Source organism: Balearica regulorum, chromosome 1, assembly GCF_011004875.1.
Source record: "Balearica regulorum gibbericeps isolate bBalReg1 chromosome 1, bBalReg1.pri, whole genome shotgun sequence".
Taxonomy (NCBI): Eukaryota; Metazoa; Chordata; class Aves; order Gruiformes; family Gruidae; genus Balearica; species Balearica regulorum.
In genome coordinates, this window is record NC_046184.1 from 186,009,524 (window position 1) to 186,028,011 (window position 18,488).

Below are 18,488 nucleotides of genomic sequence, written 5' to 3' on the forward strand. Positions count from 1 at the left end.
ACACGCTGATACTAATTTCTCTGTAGGAAGAACAATGTAGATCTCAGTCTTCAGAGATCTAATAAAATAAAAGGCAGCTCCTCAAATCTTATTTGGTTGACTTCAAATGATTTTTTAGCTAAAATTGGCACATAATTTGAAAACACCTGGAAATGTAATAACTTTCTTCCTGAACAGCCCCTGGCTACAGTAGTAAAAAAAAAAAAAAAAAAAAAAGCAAAGTTATTCCAAAGCATTACAGATTGAGCACAGCCTAGTTTAGGTCACAGAATGAAAGGGGAAAAAAACTAAAAAGAAAGAAATTACTGAGCCTTGGCCCACCTATTAGGCTACTTTACTATTTGTAGTATCCCCAGAAAAAACGTCCACTGTCTGGAAAAGATTACCCACATTGTAGCTCTGTTAGCTTTGTTTTATATGCTACTTTGTAACTCCACTACTCCAAGACATTTTCTTAGTTCTGCTGCCTTCTTCTCCAACTGCTGAATGTTCCAGTGCCACTGCTTTTTGTTTGAGTGGAGTTTATTCAGTTGGCAATGCAAACGTTTTAGAATAGCATCATATCTTTTATTCTGTACCTAATAAAACAGAATAAAATTCACTTCAATATTTATTTCAAGTAAAACAATTTACAGATGTGGGTTCAGCTCACCTAACCCTTAATTGCAGATTGTGACATTTGACCGAACCATTCCATGTACACTTTATAGCTACTGAAGAGACACAGAGACATCTAGGAAGCCAATCATCTGACTTATTTCTGATATCTGCTTTAGGACAATATGAATCATGCCTCTCTTTCCCAATAAGGGAAGAAAAGCTCTGTCCCCCTAAGCGCTTAAGTGAGGAGTTCAACACAGGTATCTGCTCTGTAGATGTTTAACATTTCACAAAGTAAATCCCACCCAAAGAGCCGGCATCTCACAGCTGTGGTGACACTTTGTACATTGAAGATTTCAGGCTCCAGAGTGAGAGATGAGAAAGGAAGAAATTTTCATTCTTTGACAGGTGTGTTTGGGTATAAATTAGAATATAAATAAGGTAACCTAGATGGCTGTTGTAGCATGTTCACTGTTGTGCTGCAGTTTAAAAGGTATGTTTTTCTTAGAAAGGCAATACTGTGGCAATGCAGTACTGTATCAATTTTGCCCTGACTGCTGCCTTATGTGGGGAACGGCTGCTGCAGATGACCTTCTGAAGATTTGCATTCTGAAGTGTAGAAGCCTGAAACATTCATTATAACGAAAATGGAAATAATGGGTATTCACTTAATGAAAATTTGGGCTTACTTACCCTAGTTTGAATGGCATATGAGTGGTAGTGTATAATTATTCTTATGTCTGCTTATTGAAACATCACTACACTGTATTTAACGTACACATGATAGTGTACAGCTGCATCAGAACTACAGCATTGCCAGTGACTTCCTGTGGGTCTCACTGCCTAAATTTCACATATAACTAACTTCCTTACTGATGTTTTATAAATTACACCGCCTTCTTTTACTGGTGATGGGTTGTCTTTTTCCATGTTGCCTGCTCTCCACTATATTCCTTCACAACTTTTTGAGGGATGCTGTCAGATTTACTCACCTGAATGACTGCGTGCAGAATCCAAACATCACTAGGACTGTGTTGTATGACACTGAAACATCTATGATTAATATTATCTACTTTTTTTAGAAATGTGTGATTTTTTAGAATCATTATTAGGAACTGTCTGGCACATCTGCTGAGGCGGAGAGCACTAACACACTTACTGGACAGAGAGGAGAGGGAACATTGCTCTTTTTACCGGGCCTTGTGTACATGTAAGTTAAGTATTAGAAAAAATTGCCTGGTCACTTGTGGAATCTCCACGCCTCAGGTTCTTCAAGGACAGGATAGAAAAGCATCTGTCAAGAATAATATAACCACACGCTGACGTGGAGGAAAGAGGGCAGCAAGAGAATAGACAGTCTTTTGAGTTTTCTTTTTCTTATTATTTTTACATTTTGATTATTTTCTATTATTTTTATTTCTATTTATTTACTATTTTCTATTATTTGTAGGTGTCTTGAATTAGTGTTTATGAGAGAAGCTTTCTTCCTATACAGGTAACCACCCTGACTTATTGTTGACACCCCTGTCCAAGACTGGGAACAGGCTCTGCTCTTCAAGAAATGGGTGGTAGGGCTGGTGCTCAGGAAAGGGACAGGGACAAGGTCTACACGCTGCCTTAAAAGCCCATCAGCACCCCACCTGATAAGAAGCATACCAGTTATGAATTAATTGTAGTTTAGTAATTAGCAATGTCAGATCACTGACTTTCCTTGGAAAAAAGGAAACACTTATGCACAAATTTCCTTGCAGAAGGTCATTTCATCAATAATTTTTTAACTTTCCAAAATTCAGCTGCTTTAGAAAGGCAGTCCAAATTACATTCCTGCACGATGTGCTTAGTTAGAGAAATCTTTGTGGGAAACCTGAAACATCACTGAGGCAAAGTGGGAGCACCAGGGCTGTGAGAAGCAGTTCATTCTGTCTGAGTGCCAGCTTAGCCATTAACAAAGGTTCAACAGGAATTCTGTAGGCATTTAAGTATGGGCTGTATAGGGGCAGACTTAGATAAGTACTTACAATCATTGCTGAATCAAGGCTCCTAGAAGTCCTACAGCAACAACAAAGTTATTAATCAATCAGACACAACAATTTGTTTGTATCTGGAGGATCAGAAATCTGGGACCTCACATACTCTTTGCAAATTAATGAATTATAGAATCACAGAATGGTTTGGGTTGGAAGGGACCTCAAAGATCATCTAGTTCCAACCCCCCTGCTGTGGGCAGGGACACCCTCCACTAGACCAGGTTGCCCAAAGCCCCATCCAACCTGGCCTTGAACACTTCCAGGGAGGGGGCAGCCACAGCTTCTCTGGGCAACCTGTGCCAGTGCCTCACCACTCCCACGGTAAAGAATTTCTTCCTAGTATCTAATCTAAACCCACCCTCTTTCAGTTGCCCCTTATCCTGTCATTAAAGGCCCTGGGAAAAAGTCTGTCCCCATCTTTCTTATAAGTCCCCTTATAAGAGGAGATCCTCTCTGACCCTCATGCATCTCTATCACTCAATCTGCAACAAATTTACAGAGGCATGGATTGAGTCCCAAATTCTCAGAAGAATGGTTTCCTGACAATTGGCATAATTGTGAAGTCATTGAGGACCACTTAAAAGCAAGTAGGGGCTGTACAAAGGATCAAAAAGGGAAAGGAGTTATCTGCAAGATGCTAGGTACCTGTTTAGAAGCTGCATATCAAGAAAGGGAGAATAGAAATAGGAAGGAGCAGGACCTAGAGAAAGAAATAGAAGGTAGAAAGGCAACTGAGTTATTACTGTCTTTAAAAATTGAATAGCTCCAAAACATTACAGGAAGAAAAGGGAAAAAAGACAAAAGTTGGGAGAAACAGTCAAAATTATACTTATGCAGGCTCCTCACCCCCCTAACATCATATAGATTAGGAAACTAGTAGTATTGCCTGAAGATTGGGATGGAGATATCTGGGGTGATCTAAATAATAGTGAGTCAAAAGAAGATGAGTTGTTGTTCCCCACAAATCTTCCTGAATATGAAGCCAGACCCATTGTTAGAACAGAAAGAAACGTGGGACCTTGGGGTGGTCACCCACAATATACTGTGCGGACCATCCCCTGGAATCCGTTGCAATTAACAAATTTGCAAGTGAAATATCGCAGAAAACCAGGTGAAACTGAGACTGAATACTTGTGGCGAGTATGCGTAATGCGGCAACTGAAATGTTGAGTAAGGATGAAGCAAATGGCTATCGGAGTCCAGGAGTTTTCTTAAATTTAGGACCCAACCCGGCAGATACACCCCATTCTATCACCAGCCAAGTAGCTTGTTGGGCTGGAGGAACAGACACCATGGAGTGAGGTGAACCCTTCCTAATCCCCATTAAATCTCCAAGTGAAGCTTTCTACAGCCGTCACAAAAGCTGCATGCATACAAGCTGTGCACTAACAAGGACCCCATGACATCCCACTATCTATCTCCTACACTAGATTTCATAATCTTAAAAACACTGATTAGAGGAGCCTCACCATTTCTTAAACCCCATCTAGTTGATAAACAAGATGAGACCAAGAAAGACACAAAACACAATGAGAGACTAGGTGATAACACTCAAAATACCCACAAGCAACTCCCTACACGGGCAGACTTAATGCACAGTACTGTTAACTACAGCCGTGACATGGGCTGGGTCATGCACCAGCTGAAAAACAAACCCTGAAGCCCCAGGGAGGAGATCACAAAGGCAGATCTGTAAAACAGGGAACAGAAACTAAATCAAAGAGAAGCAAATTTAAAAACCCGAAATCAGAATATCGAGAATGGAGGAATGAATTATGGAAGAATGCATTAGCCCTAGGCATTCCCAAAACCTGTGCTTCAAGGTCAGGCTACTGGCATTATCTGGAGTCTGATTGAAGCATTCCAGAGAGGAGATAACAGTGAAAGGAAGGAGTGTATTTTGACTCAGCCAGTGCCAGTCCCCAGAAAGGGAGACAACCCCTTCCTCCTCCTTAGGGAGGAATTGCAGGGCATGAACCCCCCAAAAATGAGTAGTATCTGCAAGGCAATTGGGCCTGCCTGTGTGGAAAGTGGAGACTTGTCCAGTGGATATGTGATGATGGCCCATATATTCTGATTCCAACTGGTCCTCAAGGAGAGTTGGTGAAGTTGCTAATAGACAGGGGAGCACAAATTTCACTACTAACACAACAAGATGCCAAGAAGCTGGGTGTGCAATCTGGATGGCAAAGTTCTAAGATTACCGGTGTGAACAGAGTGAGTGTTGTGTGTCAAAGTGCCAAGGTTTATGGCTTCCAGGTGAGAAGCACATGCGCATGTCAACTACTCATTTTGCAATTAAAGATCATCACGAAAATATTTTAGATTTCGATGTTTTAAACGGATGAACCTGGCACCTACCGAATGGCAGCATGTGGTGCTTTGGCTCAAACATCAATCCCAGCCCTGGGGGAAATTGGGAGGCCACGTTACTAACATGCCGGAATATCTGATTTCTGCTACAACACGAAATGGAATTTCTGAAGTCTTAGCTGAATTGGAGAAACGACAAATTATCTCCAGAACCCACTCCCCAGGGAACTCACTTGTCTGATCATTTCAGAAACCAGGCAGGAGGTGGGGTTAACAATTGATTATTGGCGCCTGAATGCTAATTTGTGCCTGATAACAGCTGCTGCACCAAACATTGCAAACTTAACAGCTACTTTGCAAGCAGCTGCGCACCCACGGATGGTGGAGTGCTAGATGTAAAAGCTGTGCTCTTTATGGTTCCCTTGAAGGAGGCGGATAAAGAGAAGTTTGCTTTCACTTGGGAGGGAATACAATGTACCTTTAACAGACTCCCACAGGGGTATAAACATTCACCCACAAAGGCTCATGCCACACTTGCTGAACTCCTACAGACGGTCTCACTCCCCCAAGATGTGAAACTGCACCAATACATAGGTGATGTTCTGATTGGAGAAACTCCCCCTGAGAAGGTGGGGGAAGCGGTGGCAGCAGCGTGGCAAGCAGTAAATGACGCAGAAATTGAGATTCCACCTGGAAAATGTCAGAGACCAAGTGAAGAAGTATATTTTTTAGGTACTTGGTGGATAGTGGGCCGTGCAGTGATTCCTCCAGGTACCTTAAGGAAAATCAAAACACGGCAAATGCCATAAGGCATAGTGTAACTCAAGGCAGGAGTTACAATAATTAATGGGAACTTCAGGATATTGGAGGAAGCGTGTACCTGGATTTGCTATCATTTCCCATCCATTAGACTCACTCTTACCGCAAGGCAAACCCTGGGAGTGGAAATTAGAGCATAAAGAGGCGGTCAAAACTACCTGAAGAATTAAAAACATATCAGTCACTGGGACCAGTGCACCCCCACGACCCTATTACAGCTGAATGGGGGTTTCACCGAACACGCTACTTACTGTAACCTCTTCCAAACTGGCTCCAAGGGGCCAAAAAGACCTTTACTGTTTAGCTCAACCGACTTCTGTTCTTAGTCCAAGAAGTTGAACAAATTGAGAAAATACATCAGAGACAACCTGTGCAAACTAGAGGACCATTTCATTTACTAGAAGAAATCCTCAAGGGGACTGCTCGCCCAGAAGGAGTTGCACAAAAGCCCACTATCGGAAAACAGTATGCCTACCTAACAAGAGCTGCAGAAAATACGCAGTTAACTGAAGGACACACTAAGGTTTCCAAATTGCAGATGCCCATAAACACGGACCCTTTAGCGTTACAGCGACCTTTTAAGCCTTCACCCATTCCGGATGCACCGCCCCTGCTGAGGGTACACCAACAGAAAACATTTTGTTTACGGATGCTTCAGCAAAAAGGGTAAAGGGTAAATGCCAGTGTAAGGCCATTGCATTAGATATTGCCACCAGCAAACAAGCAATAGGAGAAGGTGAAGGCAGTGCACAAGAAGGGGAAATAAGAGCAGTTGTTTGGCAGCACAGAAAGGAGCAAAAAACATATATGTAGCCTCTTATGCTGTGTGGGCTGGTGCTGCACAGTCGCTCTGTCAATGGGAAACCTTGCATTGGGAAGTAAATAGATCCACCGTTTGGAGAAACAGAGACTGGCAATTATTATTAAATATAGCCAGGAAAATACCTTTCAAGATTGGATGGGTAAAAGCTCGTGCTAAGAGTAATCAACCAGTCACAAAGTGGAATCACAAGGGAGATGAGCTAACTAAAATTAGGAAAATCACCTCAAATCCTGAGTGGTATTGATTGGGAGAATGGTTACATCAACCTAGGCCATGCAGGTAAAGCAGCACTTTGCTGCGCAGAGTAAAGGCTGGCCTATAAACAGAAAAACTTGTGAAACTATTCTTACAGAACGTCCCCAGTGTAGATTGAAATTACAAGCAGAACATCCTGCTAAAGCACCACCTCTACATATCAAAGAAGGGAAAACTTTATGGTCTGCATGGCAAATAGGCTATATCGGACCATTCAAATTCTCTGCAGGATATCGATACGTTCTCACAGGAATGGAAGCAGTCTCTGGCTTGCTTATGGTTACTAAGTGTCAGAAAGCCAATGGGTGAAATGCAGTGCGAGCGTTATTGTTTTGGTTCTCAAATCTGCCTACTCCTGATGTTATCCAAAGTGATACTGGCTCACAGTTTTCGTGTAGGGAAGTGCAAGATTGGACAAAACAAGAGGGAATTAAATGGGTATTCCACATCCCATACTACCCTCAATCAAATAGGAAGGTGGAAAGAAAAGGAATTGCAAACCACATGAGGCTCAGTGGGGTAGGTACAAGAATTCCCAAAGTATTCCATTGATTAAATAATTGTTACGGGCCTATTGAAAGCCCTGCAAGCTGAGCATTCTTTGTAAAAACTGAGCTTAGCACCCCACCTGCTAAGAAAAGAGAATATCTGACAGTATTACAGCCAGGACAGCCTGTGACAGTCAGTCTACCATCCATCAGTACCATGCCTATGACCTTCACTAAACCTTGTGGCCCACTTGCCTGGGAAGCTACAACAGCAGTGCTGAACAACATAGAAATAGTGCATGGAAGATTTTACCTTCTTTTTATTGGGGTAACCCCTCCCTGCCAAAACAAGTCTCCATTTTCTCTTACAGCATCCCGCAGAATAAGAAATGGAAATGCTGTGTTTATGTTACTATTCCAAACCCTAACAGTACTGACACCCATTGTGGTCTTCTCTATTAACATTGGAAACTGACCAATGGCTCTTATCTGATATACTGCCTCAGTGGGAAAGAATTAATGACAGGGACCACCAAATGAGTGTGGATGCACTTGGTGCAGCCCAAAATAATGTTTCTCTAGCTTTTTGTTGTAGTGTCCTGGTTCTGGCAAGGATAGAGTTAATTTCACAAGGAGCCAGGACAGGTGATCCAAGCTGGCCAGGGGCTATTCCATACCATGTGACCTCCTGCTCACCATAAATGGGGGCTAGTCGGGCAGGGGCGGGCTCGGTGTGGCTCTGGGACGGGCTGAGCGTCTGGTCGGTCAGTCCTGGGATCGGTAAATTGTTTTCTGTTATCACCCATTGTGAATATGTTATCAGTACTGTTGTTGATTGTTTCCCTCTCCCTTGCTGTCCCAGTAAACTGTCCTTATCCCAACCCACGAGGCTTTGCCTTTGTTTTCCCGTTCTCCTCCCCATCCCACCAGGGGAGGGGTGAGCGAGCAGCTGCCGGCTGCGGTTAGACCATGTCAGTATCCAAACTCAACTGTGGATGCAATCTATGGCAGCAGCTATGACAAGAGTACGTGAAAAGGGCACCTTACCCACTGAAATTCAAAAGGTAGTTTGGGATAATGCTACTAAATTTGACAGAGAATTCCAATCCTAGTGGTACTCAGTCAATTTTACTTATGACTCCGTCAAGAATAAGGCCACAGCTTTTGTCCTAACAATAGACAATGCTTCGTATACACAATATACCCAATCATTGTGCTGGGATTAAATCACAATGGAGCTATACTTTATCCATTAGTACATAGAGTATGGGCCCAATGAAATGGAAACAAATGGCAAACTGTTGACATTAACGTATGTGTTATATGGGAACAACAAGGATTTATTTGTGAGAGCAACACCATCAAAGCCCAAGACATTTGTCTTGACACTGAACAAAATGTTTGTCATTTGGCAATATATCCCAACAAAACCCCTGAAACTACACTTGTATATATTGGAAAAGGATGTATTTGTATGAGAACCCTTTCCGATTGTATACTCATAGGTATCAGAACTGTGGATACAAGCAATCATTCAAATATTTGTGTTTGTAGCTTCACTAAAATTATGGGATGCAACTTTAATTATTCAGCTCCTGTTATGTTTTATCAATTGTTACAATCTAAGTATACATTGAGTCAAGATTTACTGCCTAGCCCCATCAGAATGAATCCTACATTGGTGAAGAAACTACTACAACATGATGACCTGTGTCAACTACTAGAACAGATCCAAAACAATAGATGAAAAAAACCCTAATCACAGTTCATGATACAGAAGAGATACACAATCTCTTGGTGTACTGGGTTTGTGTGGCCAAGTTTTGTTAGTGGGGGTGCTACAGGGGTGGCTTCTGTGAGAAGCTGCTAGAAGCTTCTCTCATGTTTGACAGAGCCAATGCCAGCCGGCTCCAAGACGGACCCGCCACTGGCCAAGGCCGAGCCCATCAGCAATGGTGGTAGCACCTCTGGGATAACATAGTTAAAGAGGGGGGAAAAACCACCAAGAGCAATTGCAGCCAGAGAGAGGAGTGAGAGATGTGAGAGAAAAAAAGAGGGGGAGGAGGTGCTCCAGGCACCAGAGCAGAGGTTTCCCTGCAGCCCATGGAGAAGACCATGGTGAGGCAGGCTGTCCCCCTGCAGCCCATGGAGGTCCATGGTGAAGCAGATATCCACCTGCAGCCCATGGAGGATCCCATGCCGGAGCAGGTGGAAGTACCTGAAGGAGGCTGTGACCCCATGGGAAGCCCATGCTGGAGCAGGCTCCTGGCAGGACCTGTGGACCTGTGGACAGAGGAGCCCACGCTGGAGCAGGTTTGCTGGCAGGACTTGTGACCCCATGGGGGACCCACGCTGGAGCAATGTGGTCCTGAAGGTCTTTGCCCCGTGGAAGGGACCCACACTGGAGCAGTTGGTGAAGAACTGCAGCCTGTGGGAAGGACTCATGTTGCAGAATTTGGTGGAGGACTGTCTCCTGTGGGAGGGACCCCACACTGGAGCAGGGGAAGAGTGTGAGAAGTCCTCCCCCTGAGGAGGAAGAAGCAGCAGAGACAACATGTGATGAACTGACCTCAACCCCTATTCCCCATCCCCCTGTGCCACTGAGAGGGAGGAGGTAGAGAAATTGAGAGTGAAGTTAAGCCCGGGAAGAAGGGAGGGGTGGGGGGAAGGTGGTTTTAAGACTTGATTTTATGTCTCATTATCCTACTCTGATTTGATTGGTAATAAATTAAATTTTCCTCAGCTGAGTCTGTTTTGCCCATGACAGTAATTGGTGAGTGATCTCTCCCTGTCCTTATCTCGACCCAGGAGCCTTTCATTATATTTTCTCTCCCCTGTCCAGCTGAGGAGGGCAGTGACAGAGCGGCTTTGGTGGGCACCTCGCCTCCAGCCAGGGTCAGCCCACCACACTTGGAAAGAGTGAAGAAGGATGGAGAACATAATTGGTGGGAAACTTCTCGGTCACCAACAGCAATGGGAGTCAGATACTCAGTAAGTGAATTGCAAATAAGTGCACTGAAATTTTGAAAATCTTAACTAAGTGGTATAAAGGATTGATTGTGCAAATATGATCCTTTAGACATAAACTGCTGACCAAGTTTGAGACTAAGTTAGGAGCCAGCCACACCTAGACTTCTCTGAGAAGCAGTTTAGAAAGCAAGGGGGTCCTCTCTGAACCTCATGACTCATTGGGAGAGTCTCCCTGACAGTTTTTTGTGACCCTGTCCTCTATGCATTAGATAATCAAGTGTACCTGCTATTGAATCTTGTTAAACTACTGTTGCATTTACCATTGAACTTTGTTAACTCACTTTGTTATTAATAAAATACATTGCTGCTTCTCTCTTGCAAGTGGAATGCATCTCTATCACTCCATCTGCAACGGGACCCCAGAGCTGGATGCAGTACTCCAGGTGGAGTCTCACGAGAGTGGAGTAGAGGGGGAGGATCACCTTCCTCCACCTGCCGCTCAAGCTGCTTTTGATGCTGCCCAGGATATGGTTGGCTTTCTGGGCTGCGAGTGCACGCTGCCGGCTCATGTCCCATTTTTCATCTACCAATATCCTCAAGTCCTTCTTTACAGCACTGCTCTCAAACAATTCATCACACAGTCTGTATTGATATTGGGGACTGCTCCAACCCAGATGCAGGACCTTGCACTTGGCCTTGTTGAACTTCAAGAGATTATAGGGAGGCCAGTTATTTTTGCCCAAGGCAGTGCAAGAAGCTGAGAATCCATACAATACATAAAAGTTGTACGATAAGCACTGAAGTCTTAAGGTGGGGTCAGTCTGTAGGTTGACACCTAGCTTTAGTGGTGTATGTGTGACCTACATGTCTACATTCCTGATTTGATCAATAGAAATGTAGTTAATGCATACTATAAAGTCTAGAAAGACTGCATAATGCAGCTCACCCTACTGCAAACATCTACGTACGGCCAACTGAATTGATCTCTGGAATACATTAACAGGACTGACTACACCCAGGAACCTGTCTGACTCATGTAGCAACCTGTATGCAAACAACCCAGTGCTAGAACCCGTGGGAACGGAATGAAGCTGCAACAGGAGGTTTAGGTTGGGTATTAGGAAAAGGTTCTTCACTGAGAGGGTGGTCGGGCACTGGAACAGGCTCCCCAGGGAAGTGGTCACAGCACCGAGCTTGACTGAGTTCAAGAAGCATCTTGATAATGCTCTCAGTCATATGCTCTGATTCGGCTGGTCCTGTGTGGAGCCAGGAGTTGGACTCAATGATCCCTTATGAGTCCCTTCCAACTCAGGACATTCTATGATTCTATGAACCACATTTAGGTGTCAGCCATCTGTAGCTGAATCCCACCACTGCAGCTCAGTGGAACCTCGTCTATGTGTCTAGTATCTCACTTTAGTCCCATGTTTGGCTTAAGTATTCTTTCCCGAGTTGTGCTGAGGACTGCTGGGTCTCTGCTTGTACATTGTCAGTTTTGATATTAAAAATCAGGTTGTTTTCCAGAGAGCTCTTAATAGAAAATAATATCCTGAAAGATTCCATTTTTAATCCTGCTTTCTTCTGAGACAAAAAGTTTGTATAATTCAAACTACTGAAGAACAGGTTAACCTTCACTATTTAATTAAATTGATTCCGGTAACAGAACATTATTTTTAGGCTGCCTAATTTCACTTTGAGTTTAGAGAACTTTATTAGGAGGATGTTGCCTTGATAATAAAGTATTTCCTCAGATGCTGAATAGCATAGACCTATTCTAAGGTGGCTGTGTTTTGCTTTTCAGTTTAAAAATTTTCTGCTGTTCCCTATCACGTGAAAAATTATTCTTTTTTCCTCCTACATTTTACAATGGGCAATAGAACCGACCTGAGATCAGTTAATCTTTATATTATCAAGCTTTGCTCATTAAATTTTGTGGCATCTATTTGAACTACTAAGATAAATGATATGAAACTTCCAAACTAAAAACTGTATAGGCATATAAAGTATTTTAGTAAGGAACAAAATGTAAAATATAGTTCAATTATTTAAAAAGAGAAGGTTTTAACTATTTATCAGAATTCTATCTTGGCAGCTAATTAGGAGCTGCTGTTTTATGCCTAAATTAATGTCAGCTCAAATTACGGAGATTCATGGGAAGTCCATTTTCTTGGTGCAGTCGATTCTCCCATTGATGAGTTATCAGGAATCATGAGACAAGTCATGAATAATCAAGTCAGCAGTGAAATTTAAAGTATTTCAGAAGTATTACAGAAATAAAACCCTGTGCATTTTGCTTTACTACCTACCACTTAGTGACTTCTTTCTTTTCAGGACATTATTCCAAAAGTTCACAGCTGAACTCCTTCTTAAAAGACTTAAGAAAAGATGTTCTTAACTTCAATTTTTCTCATGATAGCAATTAAGTTCTGAATTTTAGAAAGACTATCGGTATCAAGAATTTAAGATAGCATGGTCACTGTATATACTTGAATAATGTATGGACAGTAACAGTATGTAAAGTACTTCAAACTTCATTTGCACTCTTTACATTCTGTCAGGAGAACTGTAATTGTATTTTATTCAAATGACTCACCTCAATTTCCTTTCTAAGCTTAGCATGCCTTTTTTTCTCTTCTTCCAGCAAATCTGTTTTTTTATTGATGAACTCTTTCAATGTTGTGATGTTCCTTTGTAAAAGTGTAATTTCTTCCTGCAGATGTAAGTCAAGATAAAGACACGCCCTCCTTAAAAAATTGCACAGTACATCTACTAAACTTATTTAAAAAGTCACATTTTAACAGTCTCACCTCATTAATAGAGACAAGATAGAGATCCATAGTAAACATTTTCATATTAAAATAATTAATAATAATTAAATTGATAATAATTTAAGAATTGTGATTAAAATGAATAATTAAAATAATTTACATGTATTTAGGTATTTAAGAAGATATACTCTTGCGGTTTAACCTGGCAGGCAGCTAAACAACCCCCCTGCCCTGACATAGTGGGATGGGGGAGATAATTAAAAAAAAAAAAAAGGTAAAACTCGTGGGTTGAGATAAAGACAGTTTAATAGGACAGAAAATGAAGGGAAAATAATAACGATGACAATTATGATAATGATGATAATGGTAATAATATACAAAACAAGTGATGCACAATGCAATTGCTCACTACCTGCTCACCGATACCCAGCCAGTCCCTGAGCAGGGGCCACCACACCCTCAGGCCAACTTCCCCCAGGTTTTTTTTTGTTCAGCATGACATCATATGGTAGGGAATATCCCTTTGGCCAGTTTGGATCAGCTGTCCTGGCTCTGACCCCTTCTAGCTTCCTGGAAATCCCCAGCCTATTTGCTGGCAGGGCAGTATGAGAAGCTGAAAAGTCCTTGACTGCTCAGCAACAACTAAAACATCAGCAGTTTATCAACATTATTCTCATCCTAAATCCAAAACACAGCACTATACCCACTACTAGGAGGAAAATTAACTCTATCATCTCAGCCAAAACCAGGACAACTCTTGATCTGACATATGCAAACAACTACAACAATACAGGAATTTGAATTCATTTTGCTGGTCTTAATTTTGTTTAAAATGTAATTTATTGCAAAATCAAAGAATATTTAATGCAATATTTGAGATGATAGATTTTTCTTTCTCACGGGGAAATACAATGTTAATGAATCTTCATTTATCAGTATTTAAAGATTTGCTTGTACAACTAAATTTTAATCAATTTATGTGAATAGAGTAACACCAGATTTTCAATAATGCCTGTTGCATCAGAGTTGAAATCTGTGACCCCATTTCAGCTTCATACACATGTTTGCTCATATATTGGTAAAGTTTTGTGGTTAAAAATTCCTACATGGTAGTTTTTAATAAGTATTGCAATTAGGGTCAAGTAAAAACAACAGTGTTAGACTAGAATACTAAAACAAATATATTTTCCTCTCTCCTTCTTTCTGTCACCCTCTCATCAAATTTGCCTCCTGTTGGCAAACAGCTCAACTGTAGTTTGTTACCTGACTGCAAAGTTAAATGAATACTGTGCTCTTACATGAAGAATATAACAACGTGGCAATGTTCCACAGAATTCTGAAAAGTGTACATGTAAGTTTATCCAACAACCCAAAGAGGCCCACAAATAGTTTGCCAATGATATAGTTTAATTTACAGTTCTGTAATTTTTTTCATAGCTGAGTTCATTTGATCACATAGAATGAACATGACTTTAAAATAATAAACGGATAACAATAGATAATGATTTTTTGTACTGCATACTGAAGTAAAAATTTACTCAATTAATGTAGCATTATAAATTATCTATATTCCCCGTAGTCGGTCCCTCATGAACCATAAAAATATTAGACAAAATAATCATATTAGTCAAACTACGCCAAAATTATTTCACATAAAAGGAAAAGAATCAAAGAGGAAATATAGTACCTGCACTTGGTTTATAACAGATCCTTCTGGGTTCTGGAGATCATGCATTAACTCCTCCTTCTTTGTCTTTAATTCTTTAACAACAGTTTTCTTTTTAGCAAGCTCAATCATCACTGGCATTTTACTTTCCATCTCCCAAAAGAGATGTTTATGAGCCTTTATTTTTTCCCGATATTCATTATTTCTTGCAAATGTCATCTCAAACTCTTCTTCTACTGTTTCCACGTCACGCCTCAGCTTTAAATTTTCAGAATATAAGGCTATGACTTGGGCCTCTAGATTTTCACAGTGATATTTTGTCACTTCTATGGCATCATCTTGCAGATATATTTCCCTTTCTGTCATCTTTGTTTCTAACAGAATAGACTCCATTTCTTTTTCTAGCTCCTGAAACCTTGCCTGTAAAATAATTCAGTGTTCACTTAAGAACATTTTTTGATACTAGGTATCTAGTTAAACACTGTAATTTATATTTATTCAACAGAGTCTTCTTTTTCACTTGTTTAATGTGGCTTGAATGGAAGAATTAGAGATCCTATTCCTAAAATCATCACCTTAGAGGCACAATGCAAGAATAGTATCTTAGACTTCTCCCCTTAGACTGAGTCTAAAATATGAAATAAAGTATCCTTTAAATTACTTTAAATTCTTCATATTTGCAAGATACATAGGACGTGACAGATCAAACCCAATCCTAATATTTGTTTAAAGCTGAAATCTGGTTAGGTTCTAATCAGACTAAAAATAACTAATGATGCCAAAAATCACTTACAAACCCACACAAACACACAAATGGGTGTGTGGGGTGATGGAGCTGAAGTAGCCTGTTCTACTCAAGTTTTTAATCCTGTCTGCATCACAGTAGTATTTGAGAGTAGGATTAATCCCAGATATTTTAACCCCCTAAGAAAGATGCATCTAGTCTCACTGGTGAGAAGTGAACAACTCCAGGAACTTCAACCCATCATAAGTCTAAGATGGGAGGGCTGAATTGCTACCTCAGAAACATATATCTCTCTGACTACCAAGGGAGCCTAGAGGACTAATATGGGTTTAACATCTGACTTGTAGGTGATGTAAGGCAGCTATGATGAATCCAACCCAAAGTAACAGCCAATAGTAGTGCATTAAGTGAGCGAATTAGCATCGTGATTTATGTCACCTATTATCTTTTCCCTAATGGAAGCAATATGAGTGCTATGAAATCTCTTACTCTTGTCCTTGAACAGATTGAGACATTATTAATTGTTAAGAACAAAAAGTTTCTGTGTAACTTTTAATTTGGAAATCTTGGGCTACAGTTTTATCAGGATTTGTATCAGTGCCAGCCACCATTTACTGAGGATAGGAAAGCAAAAGACCTTAATGGCAAAGATTTTCAATTTTGAAAGAAATTTTTTTCCATGTCTTCTGTTCCATGTACACATGGGGATAGACATAAAGATGAAAAAGCATTCTGACTTTAAATTCCTAATAATTTAACTTTGCTGTTCTGCTAACATGTTTGCATGAAATTTCCTGGAGTTTGTTTTTTTTTTAAAAAAAGAAAAAGGAAAAAGTATGGAAAAGGAAGAAAATAAATGAACTAACTTTTGACACTGTCCTGCACAACATCCTTGTCTCTATATTGGAGAGACATGGATCTGACAAATGGACCACTCAATGGATAAGGATGGTCGCAGTCAAAGAGTTGCAGTCAACTACTCAATGTCCAAGTAGAGATCAGTGACGAGTGGCTTTCCTCAGGGTTCAGTATTGGGACCAGCGCTGTTTAACATCTTTGTCAGTGACATGGACAGTGGGATCGAGTGCACCCTCAGCAAGTTTGCGGACTACACCAAGCTGTGTGGTGCAGTCAACACGCTGGAGGGAAGGGATGCCATCCAGAGGGACCTTGACAGGCTTGAAAGGTGGGCCCATGCAAACCTCATGAAGTTCAACAAGGCCAAGTGCAAGGTCCTGCTCGTGGGTTGGGGCAATCCCAAGCACAGAAAGCCAATCGTATCCTGGGCTGCATCAAAAGCAGCATGACCAGCAGGTCGAGAGAGGTGATTCTCTTCCTCTACTTCACCCTCGTGAGACTCCACCTGGAGTATTGGCGTCCACCTCTGGGGTCCCACTACGAGAAAGGCATGGAGCTGTTGAAGAAAGTCCAGAGGAGGGCCATGAAGATGATGAGAGGGCTGGAGCCCCTCTCCTATGAGGATGAAGACAGGCTGAGAGAGTTGGGGTTGTTCAGCCTGGAGAAGGCTCCGGGGAGACCTAATTGCAGCCTTCCAGTACCTGAAGGGGCCTACAGGAAAGCTGGGGAGGGACTGTTTACCAGGGCATGGAGTGATAGGACAAGGGCTAACAGCTTTAAGCTGAAAGAGGGTAGATTTAGATTAGATACTAGGAAGAAACTCTTTACTGTGAGGGTGGTGAGGCACTGGCACAGGTTGCCCAGAGAAGCTGTGGATGCTGCATCCCTGGAAGTGTTCAAGGCCAGGTTGGATGGGGCTTCGGGCAACCTGGTCGAGTGGAGGGTGTCCCTGCCCATGGTGGGGGGTTGGAACTAGATGATCTTTGAGGTCCCTTCCCACCAAAACCATTCTATGATTCTAACTTAATTACCTAGGACTCTAAAGTTCTGTGTTGTTTTTTTTTTTTAAAACAGACACCCTTGTTTAAATGGTTTGATCACAAATTAATTGTTGCATCATCATCATACTATATTATAGGATGGTTTATCATTAGGAGAAAGCTTCTTGCAAGGTGTAGCTTTAGGAATTGACATCTCTAAGCAATAGAAGTTTTCACTTCTCCTTCAGAGATGTTATCTTTGTACAAAATTTCAAACCTCACTTATTTCAGTTGTAGGGCTATTCACAGGTGTTATAACTGGAACTAAAAGATGCTAAGAAAAAAATGCTAGGTCTGGTGAAAATCTGCCCAAAAGGATGCTTTAAAAATGTTTTCTTCCAATCAATTGCTTAGGAAATTACCATGAAGAATTCAAAGAGCTCTAACTTTGTATTGAGTTTTTGTGGCTTTGCTATTTCAGTATTTCTGGGGCTTTGGCTTATTTTGTTTTTTCCAAATAAAAAATAAAAGCTTCTGCTAAAACCTGCTCTAATGAAGTCTTAGCTGTGTTGCAGTCTTACAAATAACAATACTCATACACAGTTTTGGCTGAGCCTAAATGCCACACAGAGGAACAGAATAGCTGCCTTTTACACTTAAATGCAAACACCCAGAAAATAATTGATACCATCAGCTTCTCTTGTTCATAGGAATACTTCCTCATCTACTGAAAAAATCAAATTAATTAAACTACTCTAAATAAGGTTTATTACCTGCAATTGGAAAAGAACTGTTTTGCTTTTTTCTATCTCTGATACTTGCGAATGCTGCTGCTCTGCAACTTGTTTTACAACTTCAATTAGTGATGGAGAATTTTGCTTGGCCATTTTAGGCAAAAGTGCAGAACTGTAAGCACATAAAAAAGAAGTGAATAGTTTTATCTTCATTCTATTTAATCCTAGTTGTTAATGAAAGAGAACAATATTAATGCCTTTCCTGTGGGATCCCAGATCAATACATTTCATCTGGTTCGGCTTTTTATTAACCAGAACAGGTTACTTAATGGGTGACGCTCAAAGCATTGAGATGACTGACAATTAGAATTCTTTCAGAATTCTATAAAATGAACTATTGCAATGTTTTTCTAGCTTCTCTGCAGGACGGATCTTCAGTTTG

At 41.1% G+C, this 18,488-nt stretch overlaps 1 protein-coding gene across 1 annotated transcript; it reads right to left on the minus strand.

Annotated features, from left to right (window-relative positions):
• Positions 1-413: 413 nt before the first annotated feature.
• Positions 414-18,199, minus strand: CCDC122 (coiled-coil domain containing 122). Its single transcript, XM_075741789.1, has 4 exons — positions 18,086-18,199; positions 14,751-15,149; positions 12,889-13,005; positions 414-578 (listed from the first exon to the last, which is right to left on the minus strand). The coding sequence occupies exons 1-4, from the start codon at positions 18,197-18,199 to the stop codon at positions 414-416; spliced, it is 795 nt and encodes a 264-aa protein (XP_075597904.1).
• Positions 18,200-18,488: the final 289 nt, after the last annotated feature.

Bases quoted from the DNA above. Each gene is read 5' to 3' on its own strand.
- CCDC122 (XM_075741789.1), bottom strand. From the start codon at position 18,199: ATGGCCAAGCAAAATTCTCCATCACTAATTGAAGTTGTAAAACAAGTT. The intron at 15,150-18,085 runs GTAATAAACCTT...ATTATTTTACAG, and splicing joins CAGTTCTTTTCCAATTGCAG to GCAAGGTTTCAGGAGCTAGA. The intron at 579-12,888 runs GTGAGTCATTTG...CTGTTTTATTAG, and splicing joins AGCTTAGAAAGGAAATTGAG to GTACAGAATAAAAGATATGA.